The sequence below is a fragment of the Balaenoptera acutorostrata genome, chromosome 1, assembly GCF_949987535.1.
Source record: "Balaenoptera acutorostrata chromosome 1, mBalAcu1.1, whole genome shotgun sequence".
Classification (NCBI taxonomy): Eukaryota; Metazoa; Chordata; class Mammalia; order Artiodactyla; family Balaenopteridae; genus Balaenoptera; species Balaenoptera acutorostrata.
In genome coordinates this window covers 103,588,198-103,604,061 of record NC_080064.1, presented here as the reverse complement: position 1 = coordinate 103,604,061, position 15,864 = coordinate 103,588,198, and the positions used below count along the sequence as shown (strand labels likewise).

At 46.8% G+C, this 15,864-nt stretch overlaps 1 protein-coding gene across 1 annotated transcript in view; it reads right to left on the bottom strand.

Moving 5' to 3' along the window:
• The window catches only part of ATP1A1 (ATPase Na+/K+ transporting subunit alpha 1), a 33,104-nt gene extending 17,593 nt beyond the window's left edge, over nt 1–15,511 (bottom strand). The window contains exons 1-4 of the mRNA XM_007169327.3: nt 15,214–15,511; nt 3,635–3,739; nt 2,872–2,931; nt 537–740 (exon numbers count right to left, since the gene is read on the bottom strand). Coding sequence (XP_007169389.1) covers nt 537–740; nt 2,872–2,931; nt 3,635–3,739; nt 15,214–15,225 — 381 coding nt within the window. The 5' untranslated portion in view covers nt 15,226–15,511. The remainder of the gene's footprint in view (nt 1–536; nt 741–2,871; nt 2,932–3,634; nt 3,740–15,213) is intronic.
• Between the last annotated feature and the right edge of the window lie 353 nt (nt 15,512–15,864).

Here is a 15,864-nt window from a genome sequence, read left to right as displayed (position 1 = left end):
AAAACTCATGTCTTCATGTTTGTCTTCCAAGAGACGGTGTACAAGAGTGTCAGAAATGGGAGTCACACTGACGCTTGGTCACTAGCTTGAAACACTTTGGGAAATATTCTACATGAATCAGTTTCTCCTGCTTTATTAAAGAAAGATATTTTCAAAACAACTTGTGACTTCTGAAGAATGGCTACCGAACATTTCTGGACGTGTGTAATGTTCCAATATTAAAAGCTGTGCTCTGCCACTCAGTGGCAGCAAGACCTGAGCCAGGGCCTGAGTAGAGCTGCTTGTTCACAGCAACAACATGCAGGGCAGATGCCCAGCTTGGAAGAACATCTACACACAGGGCAGGAGATGGGAGAGAGAACTTGAAACGAAGAAGGAAGAACGGATGGGCCTTGAAGGCAATCGTTGCTGATGCTACTTTTTCCTGGTGTTTAAAACCATCAAGTAACCAGTGGTAACTGAAAATAAGTAGGTGGCAAAGACAGAGGATACTTTATGCATACCTAATAACCCAAATTAGAAACTATGGCACTCACATTATCATTTTGAGGTTCCTCTTCTGTAGCAGCTTGGATGCCATAGGCCAAGAAACAAAGAATTGCTCCAATCCACAGTAACATTGAGAACCCCCCGAACAGCTGCCGACAGAACTTGACCCATTCGGGGGTCGTGGGAGGGGGAGTGAGGGCATTGGGACCGTCTCGGGCCAGGATCTCAGCAGCTCGGGCAGTTGTTAAGCCCTGAGAAATAGAGCAACATAAATAAGACAAACTGCTTCAGGACTTACAAGCTAATACAACCACCAGACAGCTGGGAAGCTGCAATAAAAGAGTTGGGGAGAAAACTAAATGTCCCAGGGCAATGTAGAAGCTGGAAAATTCTGATGATTCCCCGCCTAACCCAGGCCCACGTCCGCAACAGTTCAGGCAAACAACAGCCTAAGTTTCCTGAGGAACCTACAACACCCAAACTAAAATTCTTTTAAAATTGATAAACGGACAGACTGGAATCTGGTCTGGTCTCTTCTGAGTTTTAGATAAGGGATTCATGTCAAACTGCATTTTTACCAAAAAGATATCAATCTTAACTAATCGATTCAGTTTTGCAAATTAAGAGCTTAAAGAGTTTCCTATGTATTGAATCTGTCAGGGAAGGGGGAGGAAAAAAAAAAATCACTCTATAAATATCAAAGGAGGAAAAAAAAAATCTCTGTCAGAATCCAACCTGTTATTGGGTTAACTTGCCAAGCTTCAGTATAGAACTTTATTCTCTGGATGGCAATTAAAATACTTGTCTGGCAGGGAAGGGTTCACACATGTGCATATTTGAGCTAACCCCCTGGACACCTGTCAGTTGAAAAGTATTCACTGGAAGAAGCATCCACTGTACTGGGGCCCTGCTGTTTTCTAATGGGCCTTAAAACCAAGATGCAATGACAGCAGACAAGAGACACGAGGCTCTGGCCATGAGGGGAAAATGTGATTACTTTCATCATAGAATACCAACTCATAAAAATGACAGAAAACACATTTTTGCCTTAAGTGTGTATATATATTGTGTTTTCATGTTATTTTTAATATTGCAGTTAACTAGGGAGTATAGGGAAAGGGATAAAGAACATCGAATGGTTCAAGGAAAACAAGGACTTATTTAGAACCCTCCTCTGCCTCAAGTTCGTGATGTGATCCCTGCACAGAATCACCACCACCACCACCAGCCATCTGAGCTGTCTCTACTTGTTGAGCACTGAATCGATCCAGTGCTTCCAATGAATTGTTTCTCACCACAATCCGTTTTACAAGTAAGAAAACAGACCCACAGCATTTGAATAAGTAACTTAGGGTCCCAAAGAACATACTTCATAGGAATCTAGTGAAAACTTCAGTGAGATAACCCATGTGATGTGCTCAGAGAGGAACTGCCTGCTGGGTCTTAGAGTCAGGCCTCCTCTCAGAGCTTAAGGCCCCCAGACTTCTCAGAACTTCTTGATAATTTATTGAAACAATAGCTACATATTAGCTGGCACTCTAGTCATTCCTCAGACTTTTTAGTGACTGTCTAGAAAATAACAAACTCCACCCCTGCACCTGACTGTTTACTTTCATATTGTTTGTGGCAAAGTTAATATCAAAATCCCCTCGATAACAAGGATACACAATACATACTTTATTTAAAGGTTTCTTTGAGCTGTTTAAAAAACAAGTTTCAAATAAATGATAGAATAAACCAAAGGCTCTGACATACAGCAATGAGCTAGCTGATAAAAGTGCAAAAATCTGAATCGTTCAAGATTCAACTAGTTGAGATAATCAACTCAATTTAACAAATGTAGAAGAATAAAGGGAAGATTTGTAATCACAAGGTCAGGGGATGAGCATGGCTTTGGAGCTTTTCAGTTTCAAATCCTGGGACTCCCACCTATGGGCTGTCACCTGCTACAAGATGGGGAAAATAACGTGTACTTCCAAAAAGTTTCAAGGGAAACAAAATAGTAAAACAGCATATAAGAGCCCAGGCTCTGGGACTTCCCTGGTGGTCCAGTGGTTAAGACTTGGCCTTCCAATGCAGGGGGTATGGGTTTGAGCTCTGGTCAGACAGTTAAGATCCTACATGCCTTGCGGCCAAAAAAGCAAAACGTAAAGCAGAAGCAATGTTGTAACAAATTCAATTAAGACTTAAAAAAGAAAAAAATTGGTCCACATGAAAAATCTTTAAAAAAAAAAAAAAGGGCCCGAGCTTTGTGCACGTCATGTAGCAGACACTCAGGTGGTGGCGCTCATTGTTCTCCTTGAGTCCCTAAGGTTAGGCCTGTGATACTGGGGAAAACGGGATAGGGGAAATCAGGATTCTATACAACAAATTAGAACATACTCGGCTCAAGTCCGTTCCGTATTTGCGATGAAGCTCATCAAGGCTAAGTTTATGGTCATCCTAAGGGAAAACAGAAGGAAAAGAATTAAACACTGTACCATTAAAAAAAAAAAAAAAAAAAAAAAAAAAAGATTTAAAAAAGCATCAATATCACCACTCCTCACTATCATTAGGCTCAGAAGACAAGTTTTTCTTCAGTGCACAAGTTAGTATACTTTCACCATTGCCCAATGGCTTGGCAACCACACAGCTACCTACTGAATGGTCTTCACTGGAGAATGGCCCAAGCTGTGTGACGGGAGCCCGACTGCCTGCCACCTATCGTCAGAGAAACCCGACAGTCTTAGAGACCTACTAGACCTCATCTACCTTCTCTGATGACCAGGCAGACTATAGACAGGTTGCATCTGTGGACGCTTCCGCAGCCTGCAGAGGTTGGAAGTTCCCCGTGTTCAGCAGGATGCAGAAACACAAAAGCAATGGCCCACGATAATATCAACCACAGTTCCTCTGTGGACCTTTGGTTATGCCAGAGTGTTGAGTAACTTGTCCAACCCTCTAACGGCTTTTATAATGAAATTTTTCCATACCAACCTCTACAATTCAGTAAAATCTGTATGACTGCTATAATCTCTTTACTTTGAAAACGAAGCAAGTCTCTGACTGAAGGATGACTGGGGGGAGGGGTACCATACACTCAAAAGATGTAAGATACAATTAATTTTTAAGATGAACAAAGAGCAACCTTCCTCCTAGTACTTACCATAGAAACTTCTTTCTTCAGCTCGTCCATATCCCTCTCTTTCTTGGCCTTCTTTTTGTCGCCATGCTCTGAAACAGCTGCGGGTTCATATTTATCACGTCCAACCTATAGAGGAATGTGGGAAATGTGCGGTTGTGAATTCGGAACAGCATTTCGAAACTCAAGATTGTGGAGAAAGGATTTTCAGCAGTTTTAGGAGAGCCATCATTTTGAACAGTCACTGGGCTAATATCCATGGAAATATATGTTCTAATGCTGCATACTCAACAGCAGTCTAGGATTAATACTGCCATCATTAGCTCAGGTCAGGCCATCTGCACCCTAGGGCACTAAGACCAATGGGAAAGTCCTGTCAGGCCTCAGAATGGCCCTGCCCGTTGCTTCCATTTGGGGTAAATGGGGGGAGAGGGTTGTGTTGTCCACATTTCCATGCCATGGCCCTCCATCTTCCCCACTGAAAGAATGAAACTATCTTCACATCACTAACTTAAGAGTACAGTATAGTACTTATGCACTTGGATTCTGAACCAGACAGGTTCATACCCTGGGCTCCACCACTTAATAGCTGTGTGTCCTTGGGCAAGTCACTAATTCTGAAATTCTTCAGTTCTCTTCCCTAGAATGGAGATAATGGTGCCTACCTCCTTAGAGGTTTGAGAGGATTAAATGATATATACACCTAAATGTGAATGACTTTTATTATGATGTTTAAATTCTTATCTTTGCAAAGAAGTCATTATGTATCAACTTTAAATACCTTTAGGGTTTGCCTTAAGAGCACTGACCTTTTCATCTTATTAAAAAAACTCAGCCCAAGGATCCTTCAAATTCTTCAAGTGAAAGACAAAAAAGGGAGTCCCCACCCCAATCTGCAGCCTGAGAATAAAGCCCCCAAATGAAAGTCCCTGGAAATGTTTTGACATAAGCAGGATGTAGGAAAAGCATGTGCATTATCACACATATTGCAGGATCCACCTACGCCTCTTGAAAACTGGAACAATTTTTAGAGAAAACGTTGATTCCACAGTTTAAATTTAGATTGTTCCACTCCCCCACCTCCTGTTGAAAATGCCTGAGCCCAGCTACACAAAGCCTGAACTTGGTGCTCCCAAGGGTAGTGGTCCCTGGAGAGAAGACACCCCTCACTCCAGAGGCCCCCAGCCCACACACTGCCACTATCACCTAAGAAGGGCAAAGAAAGGCAATTATATTAGCAATTTTCTTACAGTGGAGGCTATGTGGTGCTATTTGTATTCATCTGTGGCTCTCCCTTAATCATTTCTGATTTTCAGGAGTACCTCACCAGCTACTAAAGCAACAAGTAGAAACACTGTCTAGATTAAAATTGTACTGTGCTGGGCTTCCCTGGTGGCGCAGTGGTTGAGAATCTGCCTGCCAATGCAGGGGACACGGGTTCGAGCCCTGATCTGGGAAGATCCCGCATGCCGCGGAGCAACTGGGCCCGTGAGCCACAATTACTGAGCCTGCGTGTCTGGAGCTTGTGCTCCCCAACAAGAGAGTCCGCGATAGTGAGAGGCCCGCGCACCGCGATGAAGAGTGGCCCCCGCTTGCCGCAACTGGAGAAAGCCCTCGCACAGAAGCGAAGACCCAACACAGCCATAAATAAATAAATAAATAAATAAATAAATAAATAAATAAATAAATAAATGAAATTTAAAAAAAAATTGTACTGTGCTGAATATAAAATAAATTTAAAAAATCAAAGCATGTAGGTATCTTTCAGTCATAGCTGATATGGTTGCAAATGAATACCATATTCACTTGAATTTGAAAATACCCTCTTAAGACTCTAAAGAGATCCTGGCCCCAGGTTAGTTAGTGTTGCCAAAACATAGAGACATGTACAGTATTCACATTGCTCAACTTGTGTGGTCACATTTTACAGTGTTCCCTGCCCATTAACTTTTTCAGAGTGTTCTTTAGTTTCTGTATCTTATCTGCTAGGAATGAAGCAAGTCTAAAGATAGTCCACATTCTCCACGTTCTCTCCACTATGGAGCAATCACGTTGGTGAGAGCCTCTCTGGGAGAGCCCTGGGGCCAGACTTAAAATCATCACACACACTGGAAGCAAACAGACAAACAAAACAAAGGACGGGGCTCCCACCAGAGAGGAACTAAAGTGGGACTTCCTCCATATATTTAATAAGGAAGCACAACGCTGAAAACTCATGTTAAAGACATTGACTAGGGATCTCTAAAAGACTCGCATGGAGCGTTTGTATTGATTTTTTAAAATCCAGTTCACAAATTCTCGTTAAGCAAGCTGAGTATCATTAAAACATATTTAATTTCAATATATGGAAATCAGAGTTAAAAGCCCTCTGCCTCACCATCTGTAGGCTTTGATTATTCCCCGACTTTCAATATTTTCCACTCCAAAAGAGGGGGAGAGAATTATTGGAGCAGCTAGACCTTGGACATGTTCCAGAGTTATCCCCATTTACAAAACAGATCTCCTGCCTGAAGCTTCTCAGTTGTCAATGGTTAAGGTAGCTGGAAATCAAGATTCCCTAATAACCCTCCCCATTCTTCATCCCTTCATGGCATAAAAGGGGTGGTGGTTTAAAACAGGACATCTGTGAAAGAGACAGGGGAAGTGCTAACAAGTGATATTTCTTCTCCTTCAAGATTTTAATTGTTTCACTAGGCAATGTCCAGAAGACCAGGCAGCTTATGCAATTCAGTGCTTCCCTACAAGTCAAACAATAATACTAGCTTATCTTGATGGGAACCAAATATTACTCAAGTCCCTACCAATCTCAATTACTAGTTTCAAAGCAGAAAAAAAAAACTGTGTGTGTGTGTTTGGGGTGGGGTGCGGTGGTACAGGGTAGGACAGGGAACAACCTAAAATTGGGTAGACAGCATTTTCTTTATTATTTCTTTTAAAAGCATTAGGGAAAAACAAAGGTCATGAAAAGGGAAATGATAATATGGTCTCCCGAATCTACTGTGATGACCTGCCCACTCCTCTGGGCACTGGGCACACAATTCCCACTGTTCCCATTAGGAAATGCAGGTCAGTTCTCCTTCCTCCACGGAAGACAGGCAGTGACCAGACTCCCTGCGACAGCACCCTTGGGCACCGCTGTGCCGTCTCTGAGGAAGGGTACGATGGAGGCTCAAGGCCACTGTCATACCACCCCCCCAAAAGGGCCACTTGTGAACATTTGTTTTTCCCATTCTAATTTAGGAAGTGGGAGGTCACAACAAGGGCAGGGGCTTGCCCAGTGTGACACAGCCTAAAATAAAGAGCGTCATTACTTCGCCCTGTGCTTCCTGGGGATTTCATCCTCTCGACGGTTCACTATGAGTTTTGCCACCAGTTGATCTGGGTAGAGGGAAAGGGTGCTCAGGAGATGGGGTGAGAAAATTCTTTTTTTTTTTTTTTTTTTTTTTTTATTTTGGGCTGCGTTGGGTCTTCGTTTCTGTGTGAGGGCTTTCTCCAGTTGTGGCAAGCGGGGGCCACTCTTCATCGCGGTGCGCGGGCCTCTCGGGGTGAGAAAATTCTTGACAGGAGGAACCAAGGTTGAAACCTGGAGCAAGGTGCGCTTGTTTATTATTTATTTTTTTAAGTTGTTTCAAACTAGTTTATTTAGGGGTTCCATTGTCACTCCTCAATGGATTTTATGCATTTCTCAGATGCTTCTTCACTCATGAGTTCATCTAGTTCTGAAGGGTTACTGAGTGTCATCTTGATCAGCCAACCATCTTCATAACAAGATCCATTGACAAGCCCTGGATTTTCTGCAAAAGCTTCATTCATTTCAGTGACTTCTCCTGATAGAGGAGAATAAGAGTTCACTAGCAGCTTTTTCACTTTCCAAAGCACCGAACTCCTCATTTGTTCAATTCTGTCCCAACTTCAGGGAGACTACAGTCAGTAAACATCTCCCAAAGCTTCCTGTGCAAAATTGCTGATTCCCACTATTCTAACGCTATTTTCTGTTGTCATCCATTCACGTTTGTCTGTGAATTTACGCACAGAGTGGGCCTGGTGTGCAGCGTTGGGAAGGCGCCCACCCTCAGCCCCCAGGGTTGAGGCCCCAACGTTCACTTTTTTAAAAACATAGACCAAACGCTTACAATGAGCAAGGCCTGCTAGGGCTGGAGATGCTCCTTCCTCTTCTTGAGCAATTAACAATTTAAAGGGGGTGGAGTGGGAAGCGGATATGACAGGTGCAGAGAAACATCCCAAAAATTTTTACAAAGGCACACAAAGAAGGTGCAATGAGTTTAGGAGACAAGCTTCCATCCTAGAGGTGAGTCACTTGACGTCTGCACAAGCTGAAGCTACCCCGAGGCCTTCGGACCCATCTCAACTGGCCCCCATCAGACCTTAGAGGCTTTCTCAACTGTGCAGTGTGATGTCTGGCCACGGTTCCCACCACACATCAGCACAATGCCCTGTGGCCAGCCGGGAGGTCAGAGGTCTTCAGACTTAAGAAACTGCTGCTGATAATGTCTGGAGGGTACTTGGAAGCAGAGATGTCCACACCCTTTGGACAAGACTATGGATGGTACTTTTAAGTCAGTCCCAAGTCATTCTAGCTCTGCCATGTGCCAGCTAGACGACCCTGAACAGTCAGCCTCAGTTTCCTCGTTGCCTAAAATGGGAATAACACTTGGTGTTAACTACTAAAGGCTCTAGAGAGGCATTCTGATAGTCAGATGTATCAAGGGGCTGCCATCAAATCCAAAAACAAAACAGCTAAAAACAGCACTGTTTCCAAAACTGACAAAGCTTTGGACTATCAAGAGGGGCCAGAAGGAGGGTAAAAGTAACTGCCCCCAATGCAGCGCATTTCAAAGCTGGCCAAGAGGGTTGTCGAAAGGATACCTCTGAACCGAATTTGGCAAATTCCACCTTAGCAGGAAGTTGGAGGGATGGTCTCCGATCCTCACTGGTTGCCTAGAGGCACTGCCTAGTCTGGGCTACATCTTTCCTTTATGTAAAAAGGGGGGTGCGGGTAGGCTTTCCAGTCTCCCTGGGATGATATATTATTAATCATTATCAAATACAAATGTGTATGTGAAGGTACTCTGCAAAGTACTACACAAAGGTTATTATAACTTGGTTTTAATGAACATGTAAATCACTACCACTCGTCACTTACTATGAAAAGTCCTTATGAATTAAAAAAAAAAAAACACACTTCGTTTGGGGCATTTTTTATTTCATCGTCAATTGAAACTTATAAAGATATAAGACATGACCAATCCCAGTTCATCACACCTCCGATGGCTCCTAAATGATTAAGTAGTTTCGTTTATGTACAAGGGATTTTTCAGCCAGGGAGCTGAGGCTGGAGACGGCTGGGCTGAAAGAGGACGGCACTGCCGTGACACTGCAGGGCTCTGCAGTCCAGAGCAGCGTTTAGGGCAGAGAAGGAAGAGGACGTGACCCGAGGGACAGACACCTGGCCTTCACAGTCCTTCTCTCACTCACCTAAACCTGCCGCGAGCTGGGGAATATCAAGTAGCCAGGCCAAAGCAGTGGGTCTCTTTGTGAGCCCAGCTCAGTCCCTCCAAACTTGGGCTGCAGCCCATCAGCCAGCAGGGGGCAAAGAAAACAGCTCCAGCTCTAGCCAGCGGGTTCCCTCAGCCCAAAATGAACAAGGCTTAACTTTCCTCCCCAATCTGCCTGCATGTGAGATTTCAACGGGCCTGCCAGCCCACCCTACCTGCAATAGTCAGTACACATCCGTGACCATTCAAAACGATTCTAAAACATCTAAATAATCACTATACTTTAGATGTATGACCTCTTTAAAAATGTGCTTTTTCAGTTATCTAAAATAAAAAAAACTTGTCTTTTCAATGGGGTTTTCTACCTCTACATTAGGTACCTAGGTTATGAAGAGTTAAAATGTTCTGCCTGTTTCCCCTCACTTGCTGCCCTCCTCATGCCTTTTTTCATTTTGTCAGACCACTCTTTAGCTAGTGCTACTCAAGACAAGTTGTTGGTTTGAGAGACCCTGGCTTAATAACCAGCACAAGCATTAAAAGGGGACTGAATCAATTTCCAGTGAGTCCAGATCACTCCTCAATTGGTACCTTGAAGCCCAGGGTGGGAAGTAAAACAGCTGCAGGGCTGAAGAGGACAAAGGCAGTGACAGAGGAATGACACCTGAGCTGAAACCAATAAAACCAATATGGCAGCAAGGGAGCATCATGTGGAGGATAAAGGAAAAACCCAAGAAGGTAACACCCCAAAGTGCGTGAGGCCCTGCCCTCACCATGCTGACAAACTGGAAAGATAAACCAAGCACCAAGTCCCAATGACCCACAAAACCTTAACACACTGATTATCAGGCCCCCAAACAATACAGGTCCCAAAGACAAAAACACAAGCCGTCAAGGATCAACTTTTCAGATCACCAACCAAAAACATCTAACAGCTGTTACTGAACAGGGTTTGAATAAAAACCAGGTACAGAGATAATTAATGTTCAGATATAATCCATTGTAAAGTCACAATGGAACTAAGGTATGGGGTCCACTGGCCAAAATTCCCTTGGCTCAGGATCCAAATGAAACCAGAGAGAAAAACTGCAGCGTGGGTTGGGGGGGGTAGAGTGGGGTGCTTCTATTCTCACTGACAGAATCTGCTATCTGAAACATTAGTCAAATAAATGTGAAGCACTGCTTGTGGATTCCTGACGACAGATTTAAGCACAACTAAGGAGGTGACTCATATGCAAAGAACAGTCTCTCTATGACTACAGCCAAAGAATACACTTCCTCTCACACACATTCGATTCATAGCAACGTGAGAAAGTTCAGACCTGACTTGGTTATGGCTCCTTTTCCAAAAATATATAAACGAAGGAGAGTTTTAAAAAAAAATAGTGGATTTTAAAATTCTCTGTCCTTCACATTATCACTTACTGGACACGTAATTTCAGCGGAATCCAGAATTGGACAGCTCTGGCAGGGGTGGGGAAACATTCTGCCCAGTGTTTTGCTGGCCAAAAGCAGCAACTCTGATTACCGTGAGCCCATCTGATCTGACACTCGTGTTTCTTCTTCTGGCCTGCTGGCTGGCAGAGCGCCCTGGGCGACTAGAGGAAGGCACCACAGCACAAATGTTCACCCTCCTGCCCCTTATAGAGGGCTGAAAAGCCCATTTTATTTCGCAAGACTTTGACCAAGACTCTAAAAACGTAAAGCCTTTTACTTGGAAAGTGAAAGTAAATGAGAACTCGAAGACGCCGTTCAATAGCATCCCAGCAGTGTCCAATGACACTTCCACTCAGCTTCCCTTTGGAGGGTAATTCATAGTATTCAATATTTCCCATTCTTTTCAATCTTCAGTATTCTTTTTTCAGGTGAAAGAAAAACCGTTCTCTAGTTTTGAAAAGACTTAAGACTGATGAACAGCAAAAACCCATAGTTTATAAAGATTAGATCTCTCAACGCCAAATGCTTTAAAACCCCAACAACAGCTGCCACTCACACTTGCCCCGGACCCTCTCTAAACGGAACACAGGTGACTTTCACTTGGGTGAGTATTCTACCTAAGGGCCAGATGAGAAACTGACACTTCAGGGCTTTAAAAAACTGTTTTAAATAAAGAAACTAATTTTACTTACTTTTCCATACAAAATCCTTCGAAAACTATTTTCCTTAAAGCCTCTTTCATTCTTAAGTTTGGATATACTACGTGAAAGAACATAGCCTGGACTTCGCTGGTGGCAGTGGTTAAGAATCCGTCTGGAGACACGGGTTCAAGCCCTGGTCCGGGAAGATCCCACGTGCCACGGAGCAATTAAGCCCGTGCACCAGAACAACTGAGCCTGTGCTCTATAGAGCCCGCGAGCCACAACTACTAAGCCTGTGCGCCACAACTACTGAAGCCCGCGTGCCTACAGCCCGTGCTCCACAGCAAGAGAAGTCACCACAATGAGTAGCCCCCGCTCGCCGGAGCTAGAGAAAGACCGCGCGCAGCAACGAAGACCCAATGCAGCCAAAAAAAAAAATGGAACATAGCCTGACTGAACAGAAAGTCACTTATCTGTTCATTTGTTGCTAAAATAATCAGAAAACAATGCTTTAGAAGGGTTCTGGGATGGAGAATGGACGGGTACCCAGTCTATTGGGCTTTATAATGTTGAATTCACTTTTTAAGTGCAACTTAGGAATAACACTTTCAGGGGTCTGCATATTTTAAGTTTTATTTCTCACCTGAATAAACATTTCACTGGATTTTTAAAAATTCCTCGCCCTCTTTTGGGGACGGGGGTTGTCAGGCTTAGCCTACTCTCAATCTTCTCAGATTTATGATGCAGACCTCCCCCTTTCCTACCCTCCCACCCAAAGGTGAGTCACCAGAGTGTTACAAACTTACTGGCAGAGAAAACTACAAATTAACAAACAGTAAGTTACCCAAAGAGAATACACCCTCAGAGCAGGGTACAGAAAGGCGAGGGGGGTGGGGGGGTGTTCGTCACTCATACACTGAACACTTGATGGGGGCAAACGGTGTGATGCATCCCCAACCTTCTTCTCTGTCCCTAGGGCTAGTCACCAGTTCCTCCCGTAACCACTCCACTTGCTCGGGCCAGGCCTGGGCAACCTTCCACTCCGAGGACGCTGCCGTGCGATGTTTTCAGTCTAAAGTACTAGCTTTATAGCAGCCAGAGGGAATTTAGTCACACTTTCGAGCTGAGCTCCCAAAGGGCAGCTGATAGTGCTACCATACAACCAGGATTTCTGCTGACATCTGTATCCCTTGTGCAACCTTCACCTGCACCTTTTTCCAGGCTCCTCTTTAAATCACTACCCATAAGCTATGGTTTCTTTTCTAGGTAACTAAGTTAATGTTCAAACAATGGAGAACTGCAATGAAAGACCAGGTGACATCCCCCCTCCCCTCATCTTTTGTAAACTTGAGAAAAGAGAAAGTTTCTTGCGTACGTACCTTTGGTGAGCTAAAGGATTGTGGGTGGTAGGCCTAGCTGTGGATTTAAGCCAAGTGACTGGCAAAAACAACCAGTATGAAAAAAAGGACAAAATCCTATTTCATCCAGGAATGATTCAGCAGGAGCTGTTCTTCCATTTCTTTACCAAAAGCTTAGAAGATCGATTTTTAAGGAGAAATAAAATCACCTGAAATATCGTCAAAACCTGGGCTCCCAACAGTAATGGGAAGGGGAGGGGAAGAAATTAACAATGACCTTAAAAATTAGCTGCCAGCACTGGCTTCCTGGTTAACCAATTATCAGCAGGGCTTTAGTCACCACTCCACCCACATTTTAATCCCCATGTGGAAAAATCCCAACATTTGAGCATAAAATATCCTTCTGAACATTTGGACTATCACGGTAAGTCACTGGGGACAAAGGGGTAACTTTATCCCAGGGGAATCACCCCCCCCACCCACCCACACACCACCACCCCTTGTTTAATTTATCAGAGTACCCAAAATACTAACTACAACCCAGCAGATAAGCAGCATATCAGCCTGTGTTAACCAGTTACAATTCAATTTTGTGTTTGCCAGCTACTAAGCATTTTATTAAAAATCCATAAGGCATCTAGGTTGAACCTCCACGACCCAGGTATGTTGCTTTACCACCACTGTGCATGTGTGTGGTTACGAAAGGGACATATAGATCTATGGACATAACTTAGTTATTCAAACATCTCTCTGGTCCATTAATCCAGCCTCACAAACACCCCAGTTTCATCGGAAAAATAACTTGAGAGTTCTGCGTATCAGGCAATGTTAAGGAGTGAGTGAGTATTCAGGCTGGGAGACCACAGGCTGTTCACGAATCAGGGACGTCTGGTGTGTCACTAACCAACCGTTTGACCTTGAGCAAATCACTTCACCTTCCTAGGCCCCGGGTACATATCTACGATCTCTACAGCCCCCCCAGTCAGTAATGTGAGGCTCAAGAAATAAACTTTTTTTGAGGGGAAAGAGACAAAGAAATGAGCTTTAAAGAGCTTGTTTACTGGAATGACTTAGGGTTTGATGGTGTGGTACAAGCACAGGCCACTACCCCAGTTTTCATCCTGGAAGTACAGAGGCTGGCACTCAGCTCTTTTCAGCTACTTGACCTGAGCCAGCCCTCCACATTTTGTGCTTTTATAAGATGCAAGTTGTGCATTCCCACTTCTCCTTACTTTCTCGACCAGGTCCAAGCCTTTCAATGACCTCCTTCAAAATCCATTTAGAGTCCCCAAAGAATGCACCGTCCCTCTTCGCCCATCACTCACTCCACACCGAGGAGCCCTCAGAACCTTCAAAGACCTACTAACCGCCAAGGCACTGTGCAAGCCCTGGACACAATGGAGCGGATTCTCTCCTACCAGTATTCTCATGACCTGGTCATTTTATCCCATCAACTGATACTTCTGATTGTTCTTTGGTATAAACTTTTCTCGACTGGACTTTGGTCCCGTTGGGGTCTGGCACCCAGTCTCTTGCCGTGGCTACGGGTTATCACAGCTCCAAGTTACAGAAACGCAGGAACCAGCCGTCGTTCTGGTATCACCACAGCGCTCGCCTCTCCTGCCCAGGGGACCCCCTCGTTCCTTCGGGAACCCCTCTTCCGCAGGTCGGCACTCCTACCGCGTACCGCCCCGGCTTCCCGTCCTTTTTCGTGTTTATAATACCCGGAGACCCTGGTGGATCAGCCTGTGCTCCTTCCTGGCTCATCCCTCCAAAAAATCTACACACACTCTCCCCACCATTGAGATAACCATTCCAGTTGCTCCAGCTGCCCCGGGCGCATCCCATGTTTATGGAAAGGGGCCCATTAAAGCTCTCAAGAGTATACCTTAAAGGCCATCCTAGGGCAAAGACACACCCTTTCTGGCACCAGCCTGCCCGACCGGCTCCACAGTAAGGGGAAGCCAGTTTTTTCCTTCGGCGGAGGGCGGCCGCCTCTGCGGGCAACTGGCTAAGCCCGGCACCTCCAGAAGGAGCCTGGGACCCTAAGGCCGCCCCCGCGTCGCAAGCCCCCCAGCGCCGGGCCGGAGCCGCGGCGGGAACGGCAGCCCGGGAAGGGGCCGAGCAGAGCGCCCCAGGGGAAGGGGAGGAGCACGCCTTTCCTCTGGGCAAGAAGGGCGGAGAAAAAAAGGAAGGCAAGAGACGCGAGGTGAGGGCGGGCGGAGGGAGGGAGGGAAGGATCGGGTTGGGGATGCCGCCGGCGGCCCGCTCCTTGCCGGGGCCGCCCAGCAGCCGTCCTCCCTCCTCCTCCTGGGCCCGCGGCTCCCGAGCGCCGCCTCCAGGAGCCCCGGACCCCGGGCGCGCTCGGACTCGAGGGCCCGCATCCCCTCTCCAGGGTCTGCGCGCTGCCCGGCGCTGCCGCCCTCCGTCCCCCCGGCGCTCCCTTCCCCCGCCCGCCCCTCATTACTGCGCTTCCTCCATTTCCAAAGTGCGTCGTCTTTTAAGCCTCGCCGCTCTGCCAACCCATTCCGCGCCCCGCCGCTTCCTCCTCCTCCGCCTCCCTCTGGCTGTGGTCGCCCTCCTGACTTCCTCCTCTTCCTCCTCCTCCCCTCCAGGGCTCCCCGTGCCCCTCCCCTGGCTCCCCGGACACTCACCCCCTTCCCCATACTGGCGGTGGTCTGTGCCCCGCGCCGGGTCCTGTTGCTTGAGAATCAGAGAGAAAAGAAGAGAGCGGCTCCCGGCCGAGAAAGCGCGACCGGGGGAGCGGAGAGAAGGGAGCTAGGGCTGCCGCGGGGCGGGAAGGAGGGAAGACGGCCGGCGGCTCGGGCCGATGCCTTTTCTGCCGCCGCTGCCGGGGCTGCTACCGCTGCTGCTGCCACGTGTCCGCCTCCTCCCGCCGCTGCTCTGAGCCCCAGACCCCGCCGCAGCTCAAGCCCGCGCCTCCTCCTCACTTCCTAAAATATGCAACCTGCGTGCTAGCCCCGCCCACGCCGCGGCACGTCACCGTTACCGGAGCAACCTGACACCGGCCGCGGGCCTGGCTCCGCCCCCGCCCCAAACCCCACCCCCAGGCCGGGGCCGCGCCGGCTGCGGCCGGTCGCGGCTCCCGGCAGGAGGGCGCCGGGCCCTGGGGCGCGCGTGCCCACGTCCCGGGAGGCTGCGGCCGCGCCACTCCCGGGCGCGCCGGCTGGCTGGGCAGCGGGGACTCGGCGGCCATGCAGCTCCCGCGCCCCACTCCCGCCGCCCTGCGTGACCGGCCTGCTTTGGAGGGCACGCAAGGTCCACAGTGGGTGCGGGGACGTCCA